At 34.1% G+C, this 26559-nt stretch overlaps 1 protein-coding gene across 1 annotated transcript in view; it reads left to right on the forward strand.

Annotated features, from left to right (window-relative positions):
- Nucleotides 1-26559, forward strand: part of GABRB3 (gamma-aminobutyric acid type A receptor subunit beta3) — a 271001-nt gene that overhangs the window by 205120 nt on the left and 39322 nt on the right. Inside the window, exons 5-6 of the mRNA XM_051984644.1 lie at nucleotides 6184-6266; nucleotides 11401-11538. Of these exons, the coding sequence (XP_051840604.1) occupies nucleotides 6184-6266; nucleotides 11401-11538 (221 nt within the window). The remainder of the gene's footprint in view (nucleotides 1-6183; nucleotides 6267-11400; nucleotides 11539-26559) is intronic.

Here is a 26559-nt window from a genome sequence, read left to right on the forward strand (position 1 = left end):
AACAGAGGGTGATATGTGGCTATGGATCTAGTTTCCCTGATATAGGATAGTATATTACCTCAGATTTGAGATTACATATTTAAAAAGGAATAGTAAGTTGATTACGAGATCAGCACTCTGATGTTACTGCCAAATAATTGATTAGTTATTCACTGATCTAGTACCCTACATTGTTATTAGACTACAAAGAATCCTGAAGATGATCTGGTCTAGAAATTCAGTAATTTGCTGAAAGTTAAACAAATAGTTGTGCAGCTAAGACTAGAATCTCTTGATTTCAGATCAAACATTCTTTCTACTATGCCACAAAGCAGCTTAAGTGTGTGTGTGTGTGTGTGTGTGTGTATGTATGTACAATTACTGTGCTAAAACATATTTTTAAATATTTTAAATTTTTGAAATTAATCTCAAACAAAAGGGCTAGAAACCGGATGTAATATAAGCACCAACAAGGGATAAAGAAGTGACGTGTGATTTCATTGATATTAGGAATAGTCAGGATAGTCCACCTAATTAAAAAAGAAGTTAGCATATCCTCAACAATCTGTAGTTTTAGACAGCTGCCTATATCAGTGTTCTTAAACTCATAAAGAAATAGAAACCACTAAATCTGCAATCTGAATATTAATGCTGAAATTATCCATGTTCTATTATATTTTTCTTTTTTTAATGTGTTCCAATTATGTTTTAATTCTGATAAACTCACCCTGAGGAGTTTTACAGACTGTCACCCAACAGTCTGCATGTTGGATATTTTGGCTTATATAAATCATTTAGAAGTTAAGTTATTTGACTGTAGTCTCATAGCTGTTATGTATCAGAGGTAGGTCCTGAATCCAAGGTTAGTTCTACAGCTACAACACCAGGGTCTTTGAGTATGGATCCAAAGAATAATTAAACAGATGAAATTAAGCTATTCTCTAGGGTGATGTAACAATAATAACTTTTATTTGTATAATGCTTTAATGTTTATAAAATGCATTTCCTATAATCCTGTAAATAAATGAGTTGGTACAAATATTATTTTTTGCCAGAATGTAAGCTCCTTAAGGTATTGAGAGAGAGAGGGGAAAGGGACAGGGAGAAGAAGAGGAAGGCAGAAAGGAAGAAGGAAAAGGAGAGGGACTGAAAAGGCAAGAGAGAGAGAAAAACACATACACACACACACACACACACACATACACACACACACACACACACACACACACACACACACACACACAGATTTTAATTTTGCTTCCAAAGTGCCCAGCACAGTGCTTAAAATTTAATAGGTACTTAATAAATGCTTACGGATTACAACTGAGCAATACACCAGAATTCCTCACAAATACTTGAATCTAGTTTTACTGATGCAATACTGATTTTTGCCTCGCACGGGGATATTGATGAAGATGTCCCAACATTAATCTATATTCTCTTAATTTCTTATCACAATACCTAAAGTAACTTTTCTCACTAAAGTTAGTGAACTTCACAACCCTGTATATTTTTGGAATTGTTCTTTTGGGGATTTAAGTTTAAATTTAGGAATTGCTATTGCTTTGGTCCTAGAAATGAGGAGATAAGGATGGAATGGTTTCTGGCCTAAGAAATATCAAGTGAGTTGTCCTAACTCTCATATAAGAGTTACCCAATGATAATTCACTTGATATTTCTCTCTGTGTATAAGAGACAGACAGACAGACAGACAGATAAATAGACAATTCTATACTCATTGGTATACGACCTCCTCCCTCCCTGCCAAGGGGTCTTCTGCAAAGCCTTGAAGGGGAAGGGAAAGTCTGCAGAACAGTCTACTTATATTAAAACAAGAACTGGCTATGTACACATATAGACATGTATCTCCATATATGTATTATATTGTATGCTTTGTAAATCAGTACATTTCCTCTTATGTCATTTTTTCTACCATTAACCCCTGAGCCAGGATACTAACATAATAATACTACAATTCAGCATATTCCTATTACTGATTTACTCTGTTACCTTGACAGTCATCTATCTCTTTTGGTCAGTTATAGATACATCAATAGAGCGATAAATAGACAGATAGACAGATAGGTAATAGATACAAATCTATATGTATATACCTGTTTTTTTTTTCTTTAAAATCTACCAAATTGACTTAATAGTCAGCATATTTCCTATGGCTTCTTCAACTTGAATAATAAATACTTGGTTTAGAACACTCCGCAATATGAACCATTTGGCTCCAGGCCCTCAGCTCCAGCATCTGTTCTCCTGGGTAGTTGGCGCACAAAACCGACGAGTATTAAAAACCTCTAAGGCCAGGTGGACTTGGCATTTGAGAAAGCAATAACAAAGATGATTGTGTTACTATTTTAGTGAAGAAAATATAGCTAAAGATTATTTTTGTTTACCTTTTCTGATGATGTCATTTGCTAATATTCTTATGCCATGACTATTGGCAAATCCATTGTTCAAAAAACTCCTGAAAAGGTACTATTATACAGTAGTAGAGGATAAAGTATGTAAAGTATAGAATAAAGTGCTAGACTTAGAGCCTGAAAGACTTGGGATCCATTCCTATCTCAGATATGCATAGTTGTATAAATGTGAACAAGTCATTTAATCTCAGTTTATTCATTTGTAAAGTAAAGGAATTTGACTCAATCACTTCTAAAACACTAACTTTATATCTGTAAGATACCCCTTAAAGGCTTCAGGAGACTCAGAGGCCAGATAAAGTCCATTTAAAAATCATATCTTTTTTTCCCTTGTTGAAAATTAGAGAAGAATTCTGTGAGATCAGGTCAGATTTGGTGGCATATACTTGTAATCATTAAGAGTAGGGAGGTTGAACTCTTGGATAACTTTATCTTAGACTATTCCTAGTGTGTTAAGTCAAACAGGGCCTGCACAATGTCCAGAACCAATATGGTGAGCCCTGGAGTAGATGATGACCTGGCTCCCTAGTAAGGATAACCTAGCACCCATTGATACAGAAAGAGTGAAATCCCTTGTTGATTAATATTTGTGTCCATAAGTAACTATTATTCTTTCATTCTGTGAGATGGAGAAATTGTTAAAAAAAAATTTTTTTTATAAGGCTTCAGAAAAGATGGAAGGGTCCTGAGAAATTATCTAATTCAATTCCCTCACTTCAAGAATTAAGGAACTGAGGCCCAGAAAGGTTAAATGATAAGTTAAAGTCACAACAGTTAATTAGTAGCAGAGAATGTATAAGATTTATTACACATATGTTTCAGAGAGTTTTATCAGAGGAAAACTGCCATCCAATAAATTGTCTCTTTTTTTTATCTTTCCAAAGATAGCAAGCACCTTCTCATTACCAGAGAAGTGAAGATATGATTTCCTTTATAAGTCACAGTTGATTCAAAGATTTTTTTTTTTTTTGGATGCTAATGAAAAAGGAGACTAGACTAGACAGATAAAAGAATATCTCATGCTTTCTGCCATACTCTAGTAGGTATGCCAATGGCCAGTATATCAGGTGGCAAGCAGAAGATAAAGAAGCCCACATTAAAAGTCTTTTTTAGAGATGTTGCATTCTTATTCAGCTCAGAATTTGCTAGAATTTAAGGCTGAGTGGGTTGTACCTGAATGAGATGAAAATAATCTATATCATTGTAATAAGCCAAATAGAAATTTATTGATTTTGGAATATTAAGCTAAAAGTATGGTATTGAATGAAAAATTGGGAAATGTTCTGTCACTTACATAATAGCTTAATATCACTTTGAGTATTGTATATTACAGAACATAATTCAACTTGGCATAGATATTATATTTGCTTAGAAAAATTCAGTTTCAGCTAGACTTCCTAAATAGTCATGCTGTGTCCCACTACTCCTTGAAAAAATAGCAACCTATAACTTGTAGACATTTCTCAAACCTCCTGCATCTCCAGTGGATAAGGATGGGGTACATATTACTTTACTGCCAGTTCCCATTTCTCATTGTAGGTATGGTAGTTTATGAAGGATATAGATTGTATAGAGGTCATTCAGAAGAAGGCAAATGGCAAATTTCTAAAGACTGTGCTGTTAAAAGTTCAGCTGAAGGTGTGGGGTATATTTATAGTAATAGAAAACTTGGGAATTCTGGGACAAATTTAAGTTTTCAAGTATTCAAAGTAGTAATGGGGGGAAAGCTTGTCCCCAGAAGATAAGATCTATGAGAAGATGCAGAGTGAGGTCCCAATTAATGTGAATAATGAATTCCCTAAAAAGATAGCATTATTCATACTCAAGTAGCATTATTTTCATCAGAATGAAAAGCTGGTTTCCACATCAAATAGGTATGCCATTGTGTTGGGTAGTGAGATCATAGCCAACTTCCTTTCTTGCCATTAGAATTGGGAGAATTGAGTCAAGAAAAACCTTGTAGCTCTGGTCACCTTTACATATCACTGTGTCATAAACTCCAGGTGTATTATCTTGATCCTTGCTAGGATAATTCCCCCTCCTTTTGAATATTGCCCCTCTCCTTGCAGTCTCCTATCCTTCACCTTCTTATCTTGACCCCAATCCTGTCAAGATTAAATTACCATCCTTTCCTGGAATTATGGGTTGTCTGCCCAGCTAGTATCCTCACTTCTCCTTATCTGCCTTTGTTTCTGCTATAAGATTGCATTTCAGGTTATGTATTCTGTTTGCAATCCCTAGTTTGTTAAAATAAATATAAGTCCCCTGCCTCTGATCCTCAGGCTGAATGCTTTGGACAAGAATCCCATCTGTCAGGCTAGTCTAAGACTTTTCACAATAAAAGATTAAAAAGCAATCTCTGTCTTGTTCACTCTTTCATGATATATATAATGATAATGATTATAATGAAAAGCAGTATGGTGACTTAGAAAGACCTGGGTTCCAATGCTTATTCACAGACTAGATATATGACTGTGGGCGTGTCAGTAAACTTCCCATTTCCCCAAGCAAATCTCTAAATTGAAAACTAGAGAGGAAAAATCAGTCTGCATTTGCAGAAGGCATTTCCATACCAGGGACTCCCTAAAAGGTGACATAAATAAATTGATGAGTTTATAGCTATTAGTGCCCAAATTAGTGCAATTGAGTTGCAAATTTTGTATTAGCTAAATTCTGACAGGTGGGGCAAATATGAGAATCACCTAAAACCGTTTTTGGAAAATAGATGCCCCATGACAGATAGCTGTGCTGAAATATCTTCATCAAATGGTGAACACAAATAACTTCTTAGTCTCAGCATATTCCCATTCAGCGATCCTGTCATCGATCCAGACACATAAGAACAAAATATAAATATGAATGGCAAACTTCCTTTTAGAACAAAATAGATGACATAATATTAAGACGTTCTAAATATATAAGTAGAATCAGAATCCAGATATGAGTGGTGAGTATCTGATCGATGAAATTGATTGAAACAATGATCACTTTGGAAGCAAAAATTGACAATTTAGGGCATAATTTATTTAGAAAATGAATCCATCATGGATAATTTTGAACATGCATAGAGACCAAAATAATTACAAAATGATTGGAAGCAGTTCACTAATAAAGAAAATATAATATCATATAATAAATGAGTACCTTGCTCCTCTCCTGCCATTCCCAGCCCTAATACAATGTCTCTTGTTTCTTGTTGAGTCGTTTCAGTTATGTCCAACTCTCTGTGATTCCACTGGGGGTTTTCTTGGCAAAGATACTGGAAAGGTTTGTCATTTCCTTCTTCAGCTCATTCTATAGATAAGGAAATTAAAGCAAATAGGGTTAAGTGACTTGCCCAGAGTCATACAGTTAATAAATGTCAGAAGCAGATTTAAACCCATGTCCTCCCGAATCCAAAACTGGTGTCCTATCCACTATACTGTCCTATAATGAAAAATCAGAAAAACTGTTAGTTAAAGCAGGGAAGAAAACTAAGAAATATGGACTTTATATCTGACAATTTAAATTAAAGGGTATCTAGCAATATACTCAGATTAATAAAAATACTAAATTTCTATGTTAGTTTCATTTTCTTAATTCTCCTTAACTTATTCTTTTTAAATACAATTTTTAATCTGTTTTAATTCTATAGTTTAGAACATTAAATTTCTGTGGAAGATGTGTCTGCCATGAGGTGTAACCTTGTTTTTCTATAAATTGGTTTCACTACTAATAGGAAGACGTTATTGGCCCTAGCAGTAATATTTTCCTTTCCTTTCTTGTATTGTAGAATTACAACAACAGCCGCATGTATGATGGATTTGAGAAGATATCCCCTGGATGAACAGAACTGCACTCTGGAAATTGAAAGCTGTGTGTATATATCTGTGTTCCCTTTAGTTCTCTTAAGTGGTTTAGGACAGTTTCCCTTAGTGCTACCATACTAATTATTTTCCATTCATCGACAGATATAGTTAAAAGTCTCAAAGGAATAGAGAAGGCTTTAATTTCTCTTGTGGCTATTTCTGGGGGGTAAGAAAATGAGGCTGAGAGGTGTTATTAAGCAGTTCTCTATTCCAATCTGATTAGGCACACAATTTGTTTTTCTGAAACATAAGCAAGCTAATGCTCCCCATCTTAATCCATTGAGTTTTATGAGCAAACAAAGCAATTTGCTTACAAAATGCTGTAAAATGCATGAGTCACATTGCTTTGGGTACTCTTGGGATTTAGATTGGGGGGAGGGAGGGAAGATTACCATTAGGAACTCAACTTTTATATGTGGTTTCTGTAGTATAGTAATGTATTTCAACTTAAACATGATTCAGAAATTTTATAATTTATTTTGGAGTGCCTTTGTGAGAAGGACAATTTCTGCACTAATAGAAAAAGAAATGGACCCTCTGCTCTGTGTGTCCAGAGACTGTTGATTAGCATTATGTAATGCTATTTTCCCCTTGAGTAATTCATAGATAAGGCTACTATTTTGTCCAAATTGATTTAGACTTGAAAATATTAATTCTTAATTGAGGTAAAAATGAGTATGATTTTACAATCTAATTTAGTGTATACTTGATGAGTGGCAAAGATGCACTTCTATATAAAGCAGATTGGAGAAATAATTCTTTGGCTCATATAGATAGATTTTTTTTTAAATTTTAATTTAAAATAGCATTTGTTTTACAATGTGATCTTGGGAATGTCACTTAACATCTCTGCTTGCTTGTTTTATGTCGAGGTTTGTATCAAATGACCATTAAGGTCCATTCCAGGTCAAAATCTAAGATTCTGAGATCTTAAGGTTATTGGACCCACATTATAGGCTTGTAAGATTATAGTCTTTATAGTATCTTTGTATAGATTGAGATATTATTGTCAAAAGATCACAGTATAGAAATTAAGTAAAATTTGCATTTAAAATCTATAATCTCTTCAAGGAAAATGAAAATCTGATTATACTACTAAGATATTAATTAAATCCCAGCTTCTTAAACTACATTTTACAACTTCTTATGGGGGTCTTATAACTGAATGTGGGGGGGTCATAAAATTATGATTTATTATCACTAAATGTTTGATTTGTATATCATTTTATATACTTATAAATCTGGGGTTTTATAAAAATTTCTCAAGCAAAAAGTGAATCGAGTGAAAAAATTTTAAGAAGCCCTGATTTAAAGAGTTATATTGATAAACTGAAGTTTGGGGAGGAAAGTAACCAGAATAATTAGGGGGTGTTAAAATTACTTCATATAATAATAACAACAGAAAGGATAGTTGTTTAATTGTTTTTTGGTTGTTTTTCACTCATATCTGATTCTTTATGACCCCATTTGGGATCTTCTTGGCAAAGATATTAGAGTTGTTTGACATGTCTTTTTCAGCTCATTTTACAGATGAGAAAAATGAGGCAAAACTGTGTACAGTTACACAGCTGGTGGGTGTCTGAGGTCAGATTTGAATTCAGGAAGATGAGACTTGCTGATTCCAGGTCTAGCATGCTATCCACCACCTAACCATCCTGATAGAAAGAGCCTTTATGTAGTGTTTTACAATTTACAAAGATTTTTTGTTTATTTTCTCTCCTTCCTTATCCCAATTAAAGATAGATATAGGGACTAGATTTGTGATTTCACAACTACAGAGAACTCTGTGTATGAAAACTGCCTCTACTTATAGAGTTTGGCTTCTTTTACCCAACTTAGAACCTTAGAGAACGGCTGGCAAACTATAACACTCTGAATGCAACCAAAGCAGATTAAAATGTAATTGGAAAATATTTAACAAAATAAACATACAAAAGAACATAGATAACATTAATATATGGTTTTTTAAGTCAATATGCTGCCTTCAAGGATCCTTAGGCATCATTTAATAGTCCTTTTTTATTGGAGTTTGAAAACAAGTGACAGATTAAGAGATCCTGTGTTCCACATACCTTGTGTGTCTGAGTGTGGGGAAAGGGGTAAGCAGAAAGGAATAAGATTTAAATATAGGTATTTCTGCTTCTAAGACCTGCACTCTATTCATTAAGTCATATTGTCTTCTCTCTTTTAAAACTCCATAAATAGTAAAACTATTTCAAAGATGAACTAGATGGAAATGAGAAATGATTTTTTCAGAACCATATAGCTGGCAAATAAGAGTGCTGGAGCCAAATTTCTCAGCTCAGATCTCTCTGCCTCAAAATTTGGTGTTCTTTCTACTTTTCAGGGGAGAAATAATTAAACTTCTATAGATGTAAATATAGAAAAAGAAAATTCAGGAGTCGATAGAGCTATCTTCAGACATTCGAAGGGTTGTATAAGGGGAAATTCTTTTTTTTTTTTTTTTTCAAAAATGCTGGTAATAATAGCTAAGCTATACCTGTTTGTTTGTTTTATTTTTTTCTGTTTGGGGAGAAAAAAGAGGAGGAGAAAAGTCAGGGAAGGGAGGAATATAAAGCAGGATAATATTTGAACTATGCTAGTCACCATATTCAAAATTATAATAAAAGAAATTTTAGTTAAACATAAGGAAAACATAATAACTTCATGTAGATCAAAAATTAAACAATCCATTTCTTTAAGGTATGAGATTCCCATTAATGAAAGTGTTCAAGAGAATTGATGACCTCTTTGTCAAGAGTATTATAGATGGTTAAAAGACTTGTACTGAGTAATGCACAGGTCAACATGGTTTCTAATGTTCCTTGCAATGTGAAGATTTTAAGGTAATATTATTTAGACCATGTTCTAGAATTTTTCTATAAAAATAATAAAAAATAAATACATGCATAAACATACTTTATGGGAAAAATTTAATAACTAAAAAGACCAAAGAAACCAATACATGTTTTAGTGAATTATGAATGAATTTTATTCAAGAAAACCTGGTTTTAAATCCTGACTCATGCTTACCAGCTATGTACTCTAAGCAAGTAAATTCACCTTTTGGGGCCTTATTCTCCTTATCTATAGAATAAGGAAATATGTTTTAAATTGAGATGTTAATCTGTTTTATATCTTCCACTCCTTTGGCAATAAAGCCTAAGAATCCCTTTCAAAAATAATATTTTTAATTTAATAGAATGAAACACACAGGATTTCAAAAGAACCCAAATGAAAATAAAGATTTTTTTTTCCACTGCAAATTTATGGACTTCCTGAAATCTACCCACAGTCTATGAACTTGAGGTAAGGAATCTCTTAGGCTAAAACATCCATTTTATCTCTAAAACTATGTTCTAATGATATGTCAATTTATCCCAATTCCTCTAAAGAAAAGTCACCATCAATTGTTTTTTGTTTTTAATTTTTAATGTGTGCTTCCTCATTGGTGATAGTTTTGAACTACCAAATTTAATCAATCCTTAATGCTAAGGTACAATTTCTTATCACCTATAACAGAATTAACAAAGTCCTTATTGATAGTTTAGCCTTATCAGAATCATAGGAAACATTTACTCTGATTGGTCCAAGTTAGCAATTATGCCTTTTCTCAACCATAGACCATCTTTACTTACTTGATCTAGTTTGGGAAAATGCATTTCCTAGCATCCTGAATGTAAAACTTTTAATCACCCTTTAAAAATCAGTGCTTTATGCTTCTCAATGTCAGGAAAATTTAATTATGCTTCATATATCTAATAATCTCAAGTTATTAAACATTGCATTGTAGAAAGTCTAAGTATCTTTAGCTTTTGAACTTTTCAGTGTTTTGAGATGTCTCCTGTTTAGATGTGCTACTTTTATCTAATTTTCTTATTCACTGCTATTATTAAAATCAACAGTTCTAAACCTAGGATCAGTGAACTTAAAAAAAAAAAGATAACTGTTTCAAATTAACTGATCTCCACTGAAATCTCATGTTTTTTTTTTTTTTTTGCATTTAAAAAAAATTATTTTGAGAAGAAGTCTGAAAACTTCATCAGAATGCCAAAAGGATCTATGAAACAAACAAACAAACAAAAAGAAGTTAAGAACTCCCATTTTATGTTTTGCAGAACTTCACATGTATCTTCTCAATAGGGAATGCCAGTAGGAAGGGGAAGAAGAGAGAGAATCTGGAAGTCAAAGTTTCACATAGAAATGTAAAAAAAAAAAATATTTTATATGTAAGTGGGGAAAATAATATACATATATATATATGTATATATATACATATATATACATATATATATAATTGTTATTATATGTAACATATATTTTAATTCAGTATCTTCCTAGGAAGCTTCCATATAATTCCTATATAATTTCATCATTTATCTATGGAATATGCACAGTTTCACAAGATTTAGAAATGGCAATGCTCCTGGAGAAGAAATCCAGTTGAATTTCCTTATTTTGCAATAAAGGAAAATTGGACCTAAAAACTGCATTAATTTAGCCATGGTCACTACAGTGAATAGTCCAACTGGAATTTACACCCAATTCCTGTGGTTCTAAATCCAGAGCTTTCCCCAAGATACCAAATTCTATTAGAGTACTTAGAGAATAATCTGAGTCTATTTAATTGCTAATTGCTTCACCCTGTTTTTAGTATAAAACAGATAAAATGGTAATTCAACAAAGTCAAAAGAAAATGTGACATGTAAATGATTTATATATATATATATATACATATATATACACATATATACATATATATGCATATAAATTAATTTTATATACTGACACACTGCATAAACTTTTACTTTAAAAAATAATAGTAAAAGGTGATTCAGTGAATAGTGTTGGAGTCTTGAGTTCAAATCTGTCCTCAAACACTTATTAGCTGTGTGATTCTGGGCAAGTCACTTCAACTTGTTTGCCTCAATTTCCTTATCTGCAAAGTGAGCAAACCAGTTCTGTATCTTTGCCAAGAAAACTCCAAATGTGGTCACAGAGCTAGCCATGACAATAGCAATAAATGGCAATAGGATTGAATTTATTTTTTAAACAATTTTGTCAGACTAAGACTTAATACCTCTGTTTTTTTTGTTTTTTGTTTTTTGTTTTTTTTTTTTTTGTTTCCTTCTTCTTGGTAGATGGCTATACAACAGATGACATTGAGTTTTATTGGAGAGGTGGGGACAAGGCTGTAACAGGTGTGGAAAAAATTGAACTTCCACAGTTCTCCATTGTAGAACACAGACTGGTCTCAAAGAATGTTGTCTTTGCCACTGGTGAGTTCTCCCTACATATGTACTTTCTCGAATGGAAGAGTAATAGGGCTGATACCCATCTACACTTTTCTTTATACAATTTTCACTTATTTGTGGCTTTCTCACATTGACTAGGGCCAGCTAGGTGATTTAGTGGATAGAGCACTGGGCCCCAATTCAGGAAGAAATGAGTTCAAAATCCAGCCTCAGAAACTCATGCACTGGGTGACCCAGGACAAGTCACTTAACCTCAGTTTGCCTTAATCCAGTGAAAAAGCAAACAGCCTCAGTATTTTTGCCAGGAAAACCCCACAGGTAGCTAGATGGCTTAGTGAGTAGAGTGCCAAATCTTGAGTCAAGAAGATTCATCTTCCTATATCCAAATCTGGCTTTAGACATTAGCTGCATGACCCGAGGCAAGTCATTTACCTTGTTTGCCTTAGTTCCTTTACTTCATTCAGTAAATGAACTGGATTTCACCATTCAACTATTAATTGATGACATTTCTATTTGTGCCCTTTCTCTTATTATTTCCAGTTATGTATTAAATGTTACCAGCTTACAGTTTTTTTTTTCAACAAAACTTTTATTCATGTGGTTTGCATTCATATAACAATTTTGAAGGATCAATTCATTAAACTAAAGGTGAAGTCAGATTCTTAAGGAAAGTTTCTATAACTTTAAGAGACTTTGGGTGTAAATATGGCACATGCTGTCAGATCTGTTTACTGTTCTGATTTGTTTTGCTGAACCGTTTTTCTGTTTTATTCTTTTTTAAAAAATTATTAGTTAAAATATAGACTGCATTCAGAAAGGAAGTTACATAAAATAATTGTTAAAGAAGATATTGAAAATTTGAGGGTAATATAATTTCTCTACTGATAAAGTTGTTTAACTAGGGGAAGCAATTTTGCCTGTTATTTTGACAGTTGACATTCTTTTGTTTTTCTGCCTTGAATGTGGACATCAACTTCTGCTCCTCAAAGAGTATTCAAGTGTTGGTAATGTCTACACATTGACAGGCTAGGAAAAGCTTTGTTATCAGTGAATTAATACTCTTTGAAGCATTGAAAATAAGAAGTAGACAAAGAAGGGAAATAGGTTGCCCCATGTGATGAGGATGGAAAAAACATTGGATGTTTACATTGTCAAATTCATGCAAGCAAAGACTGATCTGGTATATCCCAGTTTTGTTTTTTTTTTTTTTTTTTACATGGAAGAGCTATCAACTATCATGTCCCAGTTTTATACGTACAAGTTCTAACCATACTTGCCTAAATAACCATAAACTCAAAACATTTTTAATAAACAGTTTTTCTACAGTCAATAAAATTCCCTTGTGATTAACTAAAAAAAAATTGTCAGTTATTAAAATGATGATTTAATCTATTTCATGAACCAAGTTGGATTAGCATATGACCTGCTGAAAACACAGGGAGATTCTGATTGTGAAATAGATCCAACCCATGCCTGCCTCAGTCTGAAAAACTGTAATCATTAGGTCACTAGGGTGTACTTAGAGAAGAATTCTTATAGTTTTTTCATGCAATGTAATCAGAAATATTTTATTAGGTGGTTGTAAATGATGTGAATTCTTATAAAGGGTAGCTGTAACCAGGAAGAGTTTCATATTACTCAAAAATAACCAATTCGTTCTTCCTACCATTAACTTCCACCCTCTCTTTCCCCAACTTTAAATATTTATCATGGTGAAAATAAATATGGTGGGTACAATGGATTGAATGTTGGATGGGGTATTAGGAATACCTGATTCAAATTGGGCTCAGACTTTTTTTTAAACTGAATCAGTGATTCAACAGTGCAGAGAGCCTCTCATGTAAAAACTTTTTTTACCCAGTTGGCATATAATATTAGAGAGTTTCCTGCGTCACAGAGGTGATAAGGGACTTAATCAGGTCACATAGTCATCATGGAAAAGGCAGGACTCAAAACCAGGCTTTTCTGGTTTCAAAGCTGGTTCTCTATCCTCTGTGCCTTGCTTCCTTTCCCTTGAATATGACTCCTTAAAATACATAAGTGGATAAAATCTGCCTATTCTACAACTGTATTTCTTTTTTTTTTAATTTTTATTTAATAATTACTTTATATTGACACTCGTTTCTGTTCCGATTTTTTTTTCCCTCCCTCCCTCCACCCCCTCCCCTAGATGGCAAGCAGTCCTTTATATGTTGGATATGTTGCAGTATATCCTAGATACAATATATGTTTGCAGAACCGAACAGTTCTCTTGTTGCATAGGGAGAATTGGATTCAGAAGGTATAAATAACCGGGAAGAAAAACAAAAATGCAGATAGTTCACATTCGTTTCCCAGTGTTCTTTCTTTGGGTGTAGCTGCTTTTGTCCATCATTTATCAATTGAAACTCAGGTCTCTTTGTCAAAGAAATCCACTTCCATCAAAATATGTCCTCATACAATATCGTTGTCAAAGTGTATAATGATCTCCTGGTTCTGCTCATTTCACTTAGCATCAGTTCATGTAAGTCTCGCCAGTCCTCTCTGTATTCATCCTGCTGGTCATTTCTTACAGAACAATAATATTCCATAACATTCATATACCACAATTTACCCAGCCATTCTCCAATTGATGGGCATCCATTCATTTTCCAGTTTCTAGCCACTACAAACAGGGCTGCTACAAACATTTTGGCACATACAGGTCCCTTTCCCTTCTTTAGTATTTCTTTGGGATATAAGCCCAGTAGAAACACTGCTGGATCAAAGGGTATGCACAATTTGATAATTTTTTGGGCATAATTCCAGATTGCTCTCCAGAATGGTTGGATTCGTTCACAACTCCACCAACAATGCATCAGTGTCCCAGTTTTCCTGCATCCCCTCCAACATTCATCATTATTTTTTCCTGTCATCTTAGCCAATCTGACAGGTGTGTAGTGGTATCTCAGAGTTGTCTTAATTTGCATTTCTCTGATCAATAATGATTTGGAACACTCTTTCATATGAGTGGTAATAGTTTCAATTTCATCCTCTGAAAATTGTCTGTTCATATCCTTTGACCATTTATCAATTGGAGAATGGCTTGATTTCTTATAAATTTGAGTCAGTTCTCTATATATTTTGGAAATGAGGCCTTTATCAGAACCTTTAACTGTGAAGATGTTTTCCCAGTTTGTTGCTTCCCTTCTAATCTTGTTTGCATTAGTTTTATTTGTACAAAGGCTTTTTAATTTGATGTAATCAAAATTTTCTATTTTGTGATCAGTAGTGGTCTCTAGTTCATCTTTGGTCACAAATTTCTTTCTCCTCCACAAGTCTGAGAGATAAACTATTCTATGTTCCTCTAATTTATTTATAATCTCGTTCTTTATGCCTAGGTCATGGACCCATTTTGATCTTATCTTGGTATATGGTGTTAAGTGTGGGTCCATGCCTAATTTCTGCCATACTAATTTCCAATTATCCCAGCAGTTTTTATCAAATAATGAATTCTTTTCCCAGAAGTTAGGGGCTTTGGGTTTGTCAAACACTAGATTGCTATAGTTGACTATTCTGTCTTGTGAACCTAGCCTTTTCCACTGATCCACTAATCTATTTCTTAGCCAATACCAAATGGTTTTGGTGACTGCTGCTTTATAATATAATTTTAGATCAGGTACAGCTAGGCCACCTTCATTTGATTTTTTTTTTCATTAATTCCCTTGAGATTCTCGACTTTTTATTGTTCCATATGAATTTTGTTGTTATTTTTTCTAGATCATTAAAATATTTTCTTGGAAGTCTGATTGGTATAGCACTAAATAAATAGATTAGTTTAGGGAGTATTGTCATCTTTATTATGTTCACTCAGCCAATCCTAGAGCATTAATATTTTTCCAATTATTTAAGTCTGACTTTATTTGTGTGGAGACTTTTTTATAATTTTGCTCATATAATTCCTGACTTTCCTTTGGTAGATAGATTCCCAAATATTTTATGGTATCAACAGTTATTCTGAATGGAATTTCTCTTTGTATCTCTTGCTGTTGGGTTTTGTTGGTGATGTATAAAAATGCTGAGGATTTATGGGGATTTACTTTGTAGCCAGCTACTTTGCTAAAATTATGAATTATTTCCAATAGCTTTTTAGTAGAATCTCTGGGGTTCTCTAGGTATACCATCATATCATCTGCAAAGAGTGATAGTTTGGTTTCCTCATTGTCTACTCTAATTCCTTTAATATCTTTCTCGACTCTTATTGCCGAGGCTAGTGTTTCTAATACGATATTAAATAATAATGGTGATAGTGGGCAACCTTGCTTCACTCCAGATCTTAGTGGGAAAGGTTCCAGCTTTTCCCCATTGCATATGATGCTTACTGATGGTTTTAAATATATGCTCCTGACTATTTTAAGGAAAAGTCCATTTATTCCTATGCTCTCAAGTGTTTTTATTAGGAATGGATGTTGGATTTTATCAAATGCTTTTTCTGCATCTATTGAGATGATCATATGGTTTTTGTTTGTTTGGTTATTGATATAGTCAATTATGCTAATAGTTTTCCTAATATTGAACCAGCCCTGCATTCCTGGTATAAATCCTACTTGGTCATAGTGTATTATCCTGGTGACGATTTTCTGTAATCTTTTTGCTAATATTTTATTTAAGATTTTAGCATCAGTATTCATTAGGGAGATTGGTCTATAATTTTCTTTCTCTGTTTTCAGCCTATCTGGTTTAGGTATCAGTACCATGTCTGTGTCATAAAAGGAGTTTGGTAGGACTCCTTCAATCCCTATTTTTTTCAAATAGTTTATTTAGCATTGGAGTTAATTATTCTTTAAATGTTTGGTAGAATTCACATGTAAATCCATCTGGTCCTGGGGATTTTTTCTTAGGGAGTTGATTGATAGTTTGTTCTATTTCTTTTTCTGAGATGGGACTGTTTAGGATATTTACTTCTTCCTCTGTTAGTTTGGGCAAGCTATATTTTTGGAGGTATTTTTCTATTTCATTTAAGTTGTCGAATTTATTGGCATAAAGCTGGGCAAAGTAACTCCTAATTATTGCTCTAATTTCCTCTACGTTAGTGGCGAGTTCTCCCTTTTCATTTTTAAGACTAACAATTTGATTTTCCTCTTTCCTTTTTTTAATCAGATTTACTAAGGGTTTGTCTATTTTGTTGGTTTTTTCATAGAACCAACTCTTAGTTTTATTAATCAATTCAATAGTTTTTTTTTTACTTTCAATTTTATTGATCTCACCTTTTATTTTTAGAATTTCAAGTTTAGTGTTTGACTGGGGGTTTTTAATTTGTTCCTTTTCTAGCATTTTTAGTTGCAAACCCAATTCATTGACTTTCTCTTTCTCTATTTTATACAAATAGCCTCTAGAGATATGAAATTTCCCCTTATTACCGCTTTGGCTGCATCCCATATATTTTGGTATGATGTCTCATTATTATTGTTTTCTTGGGTGAAGTTATTAATTATGTCTATGATTTGCTGTTTCACCCGATCATTCTTTAGTATGAGATTGTTTAGTTTCCAATTATTTTTTGGTCTACTTCCCCCTGGTTTTTTGTTGAATGTAATTTTCATTGCATCGTGGTCTGAAAAGGATGCATTTACTATTTCTGCCTTACTGCATTTGAGTTTGAGGTTTTTATGTCCTAAAATATGGTCAATTTTTGTATAGGTTCCATGAACTGCTGAAAAGAAAGTGTATTCCTTTCTGTCTCCATTACATTTTCTCCAGAGATCTATCATATCTAACTTTTCTAGTATTCTATTTACCTCTTTGACTTCTTTCTTATTTATTTTGTGGTTTGATTTATCTAATTCTGAGAGTGCAAGGTTAAGATCTCCCACTATTATAGTTTTACTGTCTATTTCTTCTTGCAGCTCTCTTAGTTTCTCTTTTAAGAATTTAGATGCTACCCCACTTGGTGCATATATGTTTAATATAGATAGTACTTCATTATCCATGCTACCCTTTAGCAAGATATAGTGCCCTTCCTTATCTCTTTTAATTAGATCAATTTTTGCTTTAGCTTGATCTGAGATCAGGATGGCTACCCCTGCTTTTTTGATTTCACCTGAAGTATAGTAGATTTTGCTCCAACCTTTTACCTTTAACCTGCATGTATTTCCCCGCTTCAGGTGTGTTTCCTGTAAACAACATATTGTAGGATTCTGGTTTTTAATCCATTCTGCTAACCGCTTCCTCTTTATGGGGGAGTTTACCCCGTTCACATTTATGGTTAGAATGACCAATTCTGTATTACTTGCCATCTTGTTAACCCTGGTTTATGCTTTTCTCCCTTCTTTCCCCTTTCCACCCCTTCCCAGTATTAAGCTTGTGAGCACCACTTGCTTCTCACAGCCTTCCCTTTTTAGTATCCCTCCCCCCGCCTTAGAGTTCCTCCCCCTATCTTACCCCTTTCCCTCCCAGTTCCCGTATTCTCTTCCACTTAGCTTATTCCTTCCCTTTTCACTTTTCCCTTCTCACTTTTCAATGAGGGGGGAGAAGTTTCACCATAGATTGAATATGTCTTAAGATTTTTCACTTAAAGCCAATTCTGAAGGCAGTAGATACCCACTATATTTATCCCCCTCCATTCTTTCTCTCAGATATAATAGGTTTCCTATGCCTCTTCATGAGATGTACTACCCCCACTTTACCCTTTTTCTGATACAATGTCCTTTCCACATCAATTTCTAGAACAAGGTATACATGTATTCTTTATACATCTATATAGTCAAAATATAGTTCCCAAGATTAATCTTTACCTTTTTAGATTTCTCTTGAGTTCTATATTTGTAGATCAAACTTTTTGTTAAGTTCTGGTTTTTTCATCAGAAATAGATGAAATTCGCTTACTTCGTTGAATGTCCATCTTCTTCCCTGGAAAAAGATGCTCATTCTCGCTGGGTAAGTTATTTTTGGTTGCATACCAAGTTCCTTAGCCTTTTGGAATATCATATTCCAGGCCCTTCAATCTTTTAATGTGGATGCTGCCAGATCCTGGGTGATCCTTATTGTGGCTCCTTGATACTTGAATTGGGTTTTTCTAGCCGCTTGCAATATTTTTTCCTTCATCTGAGGGTTCTGGCATTTGGCCACTATATTCCTTGGTGGTTTGATTTTAGGATCCCTTTCAGTGGGTGATCGATGAATCCTTTCAATGTTTATTTTTTCCTCTGTTCCTATGACTTCTGGGCAGTTCTCTTTGATAATTTCCTGGAAAATAGCGTCCAGGCTCTTTTTTTCATCATGTTTTTCTGGAAGTCCAATGATTCTCAGATTGTCTCTCCTGGATCTGTTTTCCAGGTCTGTTGTCTTCCCCAGAAGGTATTTCACATTCTTTTCCATTGTTTGATTTTTTTGGATTTGCTTGACTGATTCTTCTTGTCTCCTCAAGTCATTCAATTCCACTTGTTCAATTCTGATTTTCAGCGAAGTATTTTCTTCACTCACTTTTTTAAAATCTTTTTCTAATTGTCCCATTGAGTTCTTTGTTCTGTGGAATTTTTTTCCATTTTGCCAATTTTGTTTTCCAGTTCACCAATCCTATTTTTCAAGGATTTTACTTCTTTATCCACTCTCTCTTTAACTGACTTCTCCAGGCTCTTTTGCCAAGCTTCCCTCTCCTTTTCCCAAGCTTCCCTCTCCTTTTGCCAAGCCTCCCTCTCCTTTTCCCAAGCTTTCCTCTCCTTTTGCCAAGCCTCACTCTGCTTTCCCCATTTTTCTCCTAGCTCCCTTGTGAGAGCCTTTTTAATCACTTCTATGAGGTTCATCTGTGCTGAGGAACAGATGATCTCCTCCTTTGGGGATTCACCTGGGGACTGTCTGTTTTTAGTCTCCTCAGGATTTAGAGTCTGCTCTCTATCTGTATAGAAGCTGTCAAGGGTTAAAGTCCTCTTCAGTTTCTTGCTCATTCTGTCTAATAATCAAAGACAAACTACCAAAGAAAAACAGAAAAAACTGGAGTCTTTCTTTGGGGGAGGGGCTGGGTATGTTATTGAGCTTACTCTACAGACTGCAGGGGGCAGCAGTGAGGCACTAGCAGGACTGTGCTGCGCCTGCGCTCTGAGATCCCAGAGAGTGCTGAGTCACTGTGGGGGGGGGATGAGGGGGGGGGGGGCGGCCAGGTCCCGAGAGACTCCAGCTGTTTGGGGTTGTATTCTTCAGCCCCGGTGTTTTAGCTTCTCTGCTGGGCTGTTGACTTGCTGCCGGAGCAAAGTATCCAAACCTGTAGCGAAGCTCTCCCCGCAGAGACGGCTGCGATCACTCCCTACCCCCTCTCCAGTCTGCTCCCGTGCTCTCACTGCCACTGCCCGCCGCCTGCGCCCGATCTAAAACCGTCCCAGCCCTCCAGTAAAGACAGACCTTTCTTGGCGAATCTCAAGGATGGCTTCTCTTGGTAACTATTTGTGGGTTTTTTTTCAGTCAAGCATTAATTCAGAGGCTTGTAATGAAATGGATAGTGAGAGAAAGCATGGAGCTTATGCAGCTGTGTGCCTCCTCTCTGCCATCTTAACCAGAAGTCCTCTCTACAACTGTATTTCACTAGGCAAGGAGATAAAGTTTACTATATCATCAAAATCATAGATTCTTTTAATGTTGGGAAATATTCAGTAAATATGATAATATATTATATTTATATAATAACTTATAATATACAAGGACATTTTGCCTATACAATTTAATTTGACTTAATTCCATTTAAGAAACATTTAAAAGTCATTTTGTGCTTTGTATTTTACTAGCAACTAGCTAGGAATTTAAAGTAATAAATATTTAGTTCATAATATGTTTGTGCTCTCCATTTTTGTACCTTCCACTAATTTAGATCAAAATACATTCGTGTTTTCATCTATTACTATTGTTGTCCAGGACCTTTAATAAATCATCAGTGAATCACCACCCAGCCTACTGGACAACTTCTAAGCCCCTCACCACAGCCTAGATATCAACACAGCATTTAAATTCTCCATCTGTTATTCTTCAGGCTCATCTGGTGACTTTTCACATCATACAATTCCTTGATGAAGATTTGACATGACTTCTTGGAAGTCATCATCAGAATTATGCTGAATTTATAATGATATTAATAACTATAATCACAAATATTCAGATACTGGGCTGGAATTTACATCTGATAAATTAGAATAATTTTCTAACCAATATTGAAAGCCATTGCTATTTAATAATAAGACTAAAACATTAATTCAAAAATTGTAATTTACAATGGACACATTTTCTAATCAAATAGCAGTACAAATAAGTTGGGAAGGATGTATAACTGCCTAAATACATTCAAATCATTTATATACTCATTACAACGTATTCATTTATAGCAAGTTTTTCTAAGATGTCCTGGGCAGGATTTTCATCATAGTAGTAGTAGTGTATATTATAGATCTAGAACCTTAGAATCATCTAATACAACTGCTTCATTTTAGAGATGAGGAAACAAGCATATTAATGTTAAATGACTTGCCCAATATCATAAAAGCAGTCAGATTCAGAAGCAATATTTAAACCCACAGAAGCATTATATATATATATATTCTACCTATTTATTACAGAACTTTGCACACCATAGATATTTAAGAAATATTTGACAAATTAATCTGAATTGCCAATTAAAAAATAATAATTGAGATTACTAGCTAGATCATATAAATCAATGCATTTATTAAGTATCTTCTGTGCACTAGCCATTGTGCTAAGCACTGGAGATACAGACAAAACAAAAATAAAAGTAGCCCTGACCAGAGCAGAAGACAAGTACCTACATAAGAATACAAAATAAATACATTGTAGTCAAATCCAAGATCTAATGATCTTTTGCTACTGCAAAGGAGGGCTCCATAAGTTTGGACAATTAGAAAAGGCTTCCTGGAGAAAGTAAAGCCTATTCAGAATTTTGAAAGAAGAGGGGTATTCTATGAAGCAGAGGGAAGAAGAGAATGTATTTGAGGCACTATGGAACAGTCAGTAAAAAGGCAAAAGAGATGGGAGACATGAGATGTTAAGTGACATAATGAAAGAGAAGCCCAATATGGTTGAATCACAGAGTGCAGAAAGTAGAGTCAATTCAAGGATAATTCTGGAAGCTATTAGAATTGGTTGTTAAATTTTCAATATGAATATTCACCCATCTAAAATCAGCAAATGCTACAAATCAGAGTTTTGTTGATTGTCTAGACTGAAGGAAGTGATGGGGGAAATGTTAATAATGTACATTAAATTTTAAAGTGTGTATGTGTGTGTTATTTCCTTTCTGAGGATTAGGTATAAAGCATTTACTAGCATACATCTGGGACTAATATATTTTTAAGTTGTTAAGATAATTTAAGATCAGGTTATTAATTGTTTTAAAAGCCAAACAGAGGAATTTTTGTTTTATTTGAGATGAAATAGGAAGTCACTGAAGCAGTCATGTAGCTCAGGGAAGCTAAAATTAAACTAAATCCTAAGATACTCAGCTTCTCTTGTAAAAAAAAATGTGTGTGTATATATATATATATATATATATACACATACATATATATATACATATATATACATATATACACATATAAATGCAGAGAGAGAGAGAGAGAGAGAGAGAGAGAGAGAGAGAGGGGGGGGGGAGAGGGAAAGGGAGAGGGAGAGGGAGAGGATGGACTAGAGTTAAGCAAAAATATTGTTTTGTATAGTTATTTTGTTTTTTCAGTGAATATAACAGCATATATTGGGAAAACAATACCTTTTTGATTTATTTCAAAATACTTCTATGATATTTGAAGAGAAAAGAAGGAACCAATGATGAATGATAATGAATATTTTTATTTGCCACATTAAATTATTATCTTTCAGAGACCAGGCATCACATTTATTTTTATTTACTATTTCAATGAGAAGTCCAAATTGCTATTTTCTATAAATTAGAATATAATAAGCACTGCCTATGGTTAATATGAATCTATGCTCTAGAATCCAATTTGCAAAATCCTACTAGCTCTGGTTTTCAGTGAAATTAATAGAAGACATATACTTTACAGGCTTTGTAACTTCTAGCTTAATGGGCTTTTACATACAATAATTTTCCTAATATTTTTTAGTAGAAGACTATTGCTTGAATTATTATCAAGCATAAATATATATATATATGTATATATATAATAAGTATAGATATATAACTCACATAGAGACTCACGTGTGTGTGTGTGTGTGTGTGTGTGTGTGTGTGTGTGTGTACATATAAATGAATGTGTTTCTTCTCCAGGAAGTCCTTCCCCTAGCCTATCCTTAAAAATAATTAGGAGAGACTTTATAGGTTATTTAGCCCGTATTTCTACCCAACTACAAGAAAAGCAAAATTCCTATGCACCGAGCTAACAGAAACCAGTATATTGCTTCTACAAAGAAGCCACTCAGGTCCAGGGTCCATAATGGAGTTCAATTGTCATATCTTTCTGATGTCCTATTTTGAGGAAACTCCTTTTCTGTGCTCAGAATTTCTTTATTGGGGACCTAGATTCCTCTTGGCCTATAATCCTTTCACATTCAGAGCAAGGAAAGTGCCTGCCTGACTCCTTTGGAATTACTTTTATAGCCTATATCACATCTATTAAAAAAAAATCTTCAGTGATGTGTAATCTTTATCTTTGTGAGATGTATTTGATTCTTTCAACTAGAAATTATTCTGATCCAATGCAAGTGAAAAACACAGTAATTGATCCAAGTTGTATTGTTCTATTTTGTTTTAGCTTTGTGTTGCAAAAACAATGTGACAAAAAATGCTGAAAATATTGATATGGTAGCTCCTAAGTTAGCTACAAAGACATTCTCAAAGAATCATTAGTGATAACATTACTAGAACACATGCATACACTCCCAGTGAGATTTCTTTGAAAATCAATGCTAATTCAAATATAAAATACTGTCAGAATTTAAGCTTCATGAAGGAAGAGTTCATTTAATTTCATCATTTTATCCCAAGTATCTAGGAAAGTGTTAGACACATAATATGCATTTATAAAATAATTGTAGATTTACTAATATATTCCTATTCTTTAAAATAGTTGCTTTCTAAAATTATGGTTAATATAGTCCAGAGTTCAGAAAGTGGAAGATTTTAAATTCTTAGGGATATGGAGCTATGGAATTTTAACTGTTCAATTTATAAAATTATACATTCTTAAAAGTCAGTGGATGTCAAGAAATTATCCAAATGAATCCTTGTCAGAGAAGGCATATCCTCTACAACATCCCTGACAACCTCCATTCCAAATTGTAACAGAGGCACTTTTGAAGAGTTCCATTAAGCAGTTCATCCTTTCATTGCATATGAAATCTGCCTCTCTGGAACTTCTATTTGCTGCAACTAGATATGTCTAAGATAATTTCTTTTCATATTAGTGCTATTAAATTTTATAAACTGCAATTTAAACAACACTTCAGATACAGTTTAGTTTCTTTAGCCCTACCAATCAGGTATCTAATTAGAGGAGACATCTTAAGTGTCCAAATTTTCTGGTTCAAGGAGTGTTACCTTTTTTTGTTCTATAGACTCCTTTGACTATCTGGTGAAATTTCTGGAACTCTTCTCAGGATAATTTTTTTTTAATTCCTAGTTGAAAGAAATGCTAAATTTATTTTATTTTATTTTTTATAATATTTTTTTATTGACAGAACCCATGCCAGGGTAATTTTTTACAACATTATCCCTTGCACTCACTTCTGTTCCTATTTTTCCCCTCTCTCCCTCCACTTCCTTCCCTAGATGGCAAGCAGTCCTGTATATGTTAAATATGTTGCAATATATCCTAGATACAATATATATGTGCAGAACCAAACAGATCTCTTGTTGCACAGGGAGAATTGGATTCAGAAAGTAGAAATAACCCAGGAAGAAAAACAAAAATGCAAATAGTTCACATCTGTTTCCCAGTGTTCTTTCTTTGGGTGTAGCTGCTTCTGTCCATCATTGATCAATTGAAACTGAGTTAGGTCTCTTTGTCAAAGAAATTCACTTCCATCAGAATACATCTTCATACAGTATCTTGTTGAATTATATAATGCTCTCCTGGTTCTGCTAAAAATGCTAAATTTTAGTTAGGGATTATAGACTCTCTTCTCTAGCTTCACCCCCAGAAATCTATTCAGAGACCTAGTTTAAGAACACGCAATCTATTGTAATGCTTTTACTTCACAAATTAGGAAGCCCATAGAAATTAACTCTCTTGCTCAAAGTAATACAGATAGGTAGTAGGAAAGTCAGAAAAAGAATCCACATTTTCTGATTTCTGATTTAATTGTCTTTCTACTATGCCATTTGAGGGATGAGGAAGAGACTGTGAATTGTATTATTATATGGAAGAACTAACAAATTAGATGAATGAATGAAGCATTTATTAAATGCTTAATATGTACAAAGCACTGTATTTTATGCTAGGATGCCCTTAGAAAAGTAAGGCAGTCCTTGCTCTCAAGGAGTTCACATTCCAATAAAACAACACATATGGAAGGTTTCATCAAGTCAGATGAAAAACTCCCATGGCTCTTCACATGCAGTGGTAAAGCAGATGGTAATGCTTTTCTTGAATGTCATCTCCATTGCTAAAATCATATCAATTCTGATACTGAATCATTTGACAATGTTAAGAAATGTAGTGACAGGGATTTTATTTTCTAGAAATCTGCATTTTCACTAAGTTTGCTCTCCTGGACACTGAACTGGGAGCATTATTATTCTGAAAGTTCTTGTGTTCAGGATACTGGGTTGTATCTGTTGGAGTCCAAAGAGAATGGTGGTCAAAGGCATAGTGTTGTTTTGATTTGCTTCTCATCTCTCTTTCCAATTCCCCTGGTTGCTTGCCCTCTGAGTGGCAGTTGGTTGACATTTGGCAGTGATGGCTCTTCCACATGAGTTGCTTTCCTGGATAATGTCTATGTGGGCTGAGCTAGAAAGTAGGACTCGTTTTCTGGGGAAAGTTCCCACTGCTGTGATTTTTGTGCCTAACTGCCTATTGGTGGCATTTGGTCTGCAGCAATTGTTGGTGGTAATGAGTAAAGTAGCCTTCTTCTCCACAATAATTTCCCCCCTCAATGATGGCAGCAAGGGCTGGATTGGAAGCAGGTTTGGTGGCAGATACCTTTGTTTTGGTCTGACAGAAGAACTTAGGAATATGTCCAGAATTTTGCTTAAGTCCATTACTTTGGTTCAGCATCTACTTTGGCATCATCAAATATCTGCATTGGCACATTCACATTAAAGCTTCTGCACATTTCTCTTGACATTTTGAAACAGGATTTAATGCACTAATGCACTGCAGTATCAATTTCACAGTAGCAGCCTTAACGCATCTCTATCATAAAGCATTAACTTCTGCCAATGGAAACTTTGCTAAGTTTTCTGTGTAGTTCTGGGATGTGCATTCTATCCTGACAGTGCTTTTAGGAGGTGATGTTGTTCAATACTCTGAATTGTTTTTTTTTTTTTTTTTTTGGGGGGGGGGTCTCAGAGTACTTAATGATAATTCTTATTTGTTTAGAACTTGAAAGTTGCAAAACAATTTCCTTGTAATGATACTGGGCTGTGATATAGGAAATTTAAATAATGTTACATACATGTTATAAGTGGGGAAACTGAGACCAAGGAGAATAAATGACTTTCTGAAGTCATGGAACTAAACATGCCTGAGTTAAAACTCTAACCCAACTCTTCTAATTCCAAGGCCAATTTTTTCCTCTATACTAATTTTTCTCTGTTCTAAACTGTTTTTAACTGGTCCCTGATTTTTGTATCTATTTTATTATTGTCTAAACAAGAGGTTATTGTCTATTTAAACTTCTGTTTATGAATGTCTTAGGGTGCCTGTCATAGGATACCTAAAGGGACACTCAGAGAAAAATATTTTAGGGACACTGATGCTTCAACTTATATTCCTTAACATACAGAGCTTCTCTATTATGATACTCTCTCACAACACTGCTGCAGTTTGTTTTATTCTTATCACTTTTAGTATCTTTAAATCTAATTGAGTTAGAAAATTTCCAGGGTGTGAAGGCATTTTGGAAATGAGAATT

This window comes from Antechinus flavipes, chromosome 3 (assembly GCF_016432865.1).
Source record: "Antechinus flavipes isolate AdamAnt ecotype Samford, QLD, Australia chromosome 3, AdamAnt_v2, whole genome shotgun sequence".
Lineage (NCBI taxonomy): Eukaryota > Metazoa > Chordata > Mammalia > Dasyuromorphia > Dasyuridae > Antechinus > Antechinus flavipes.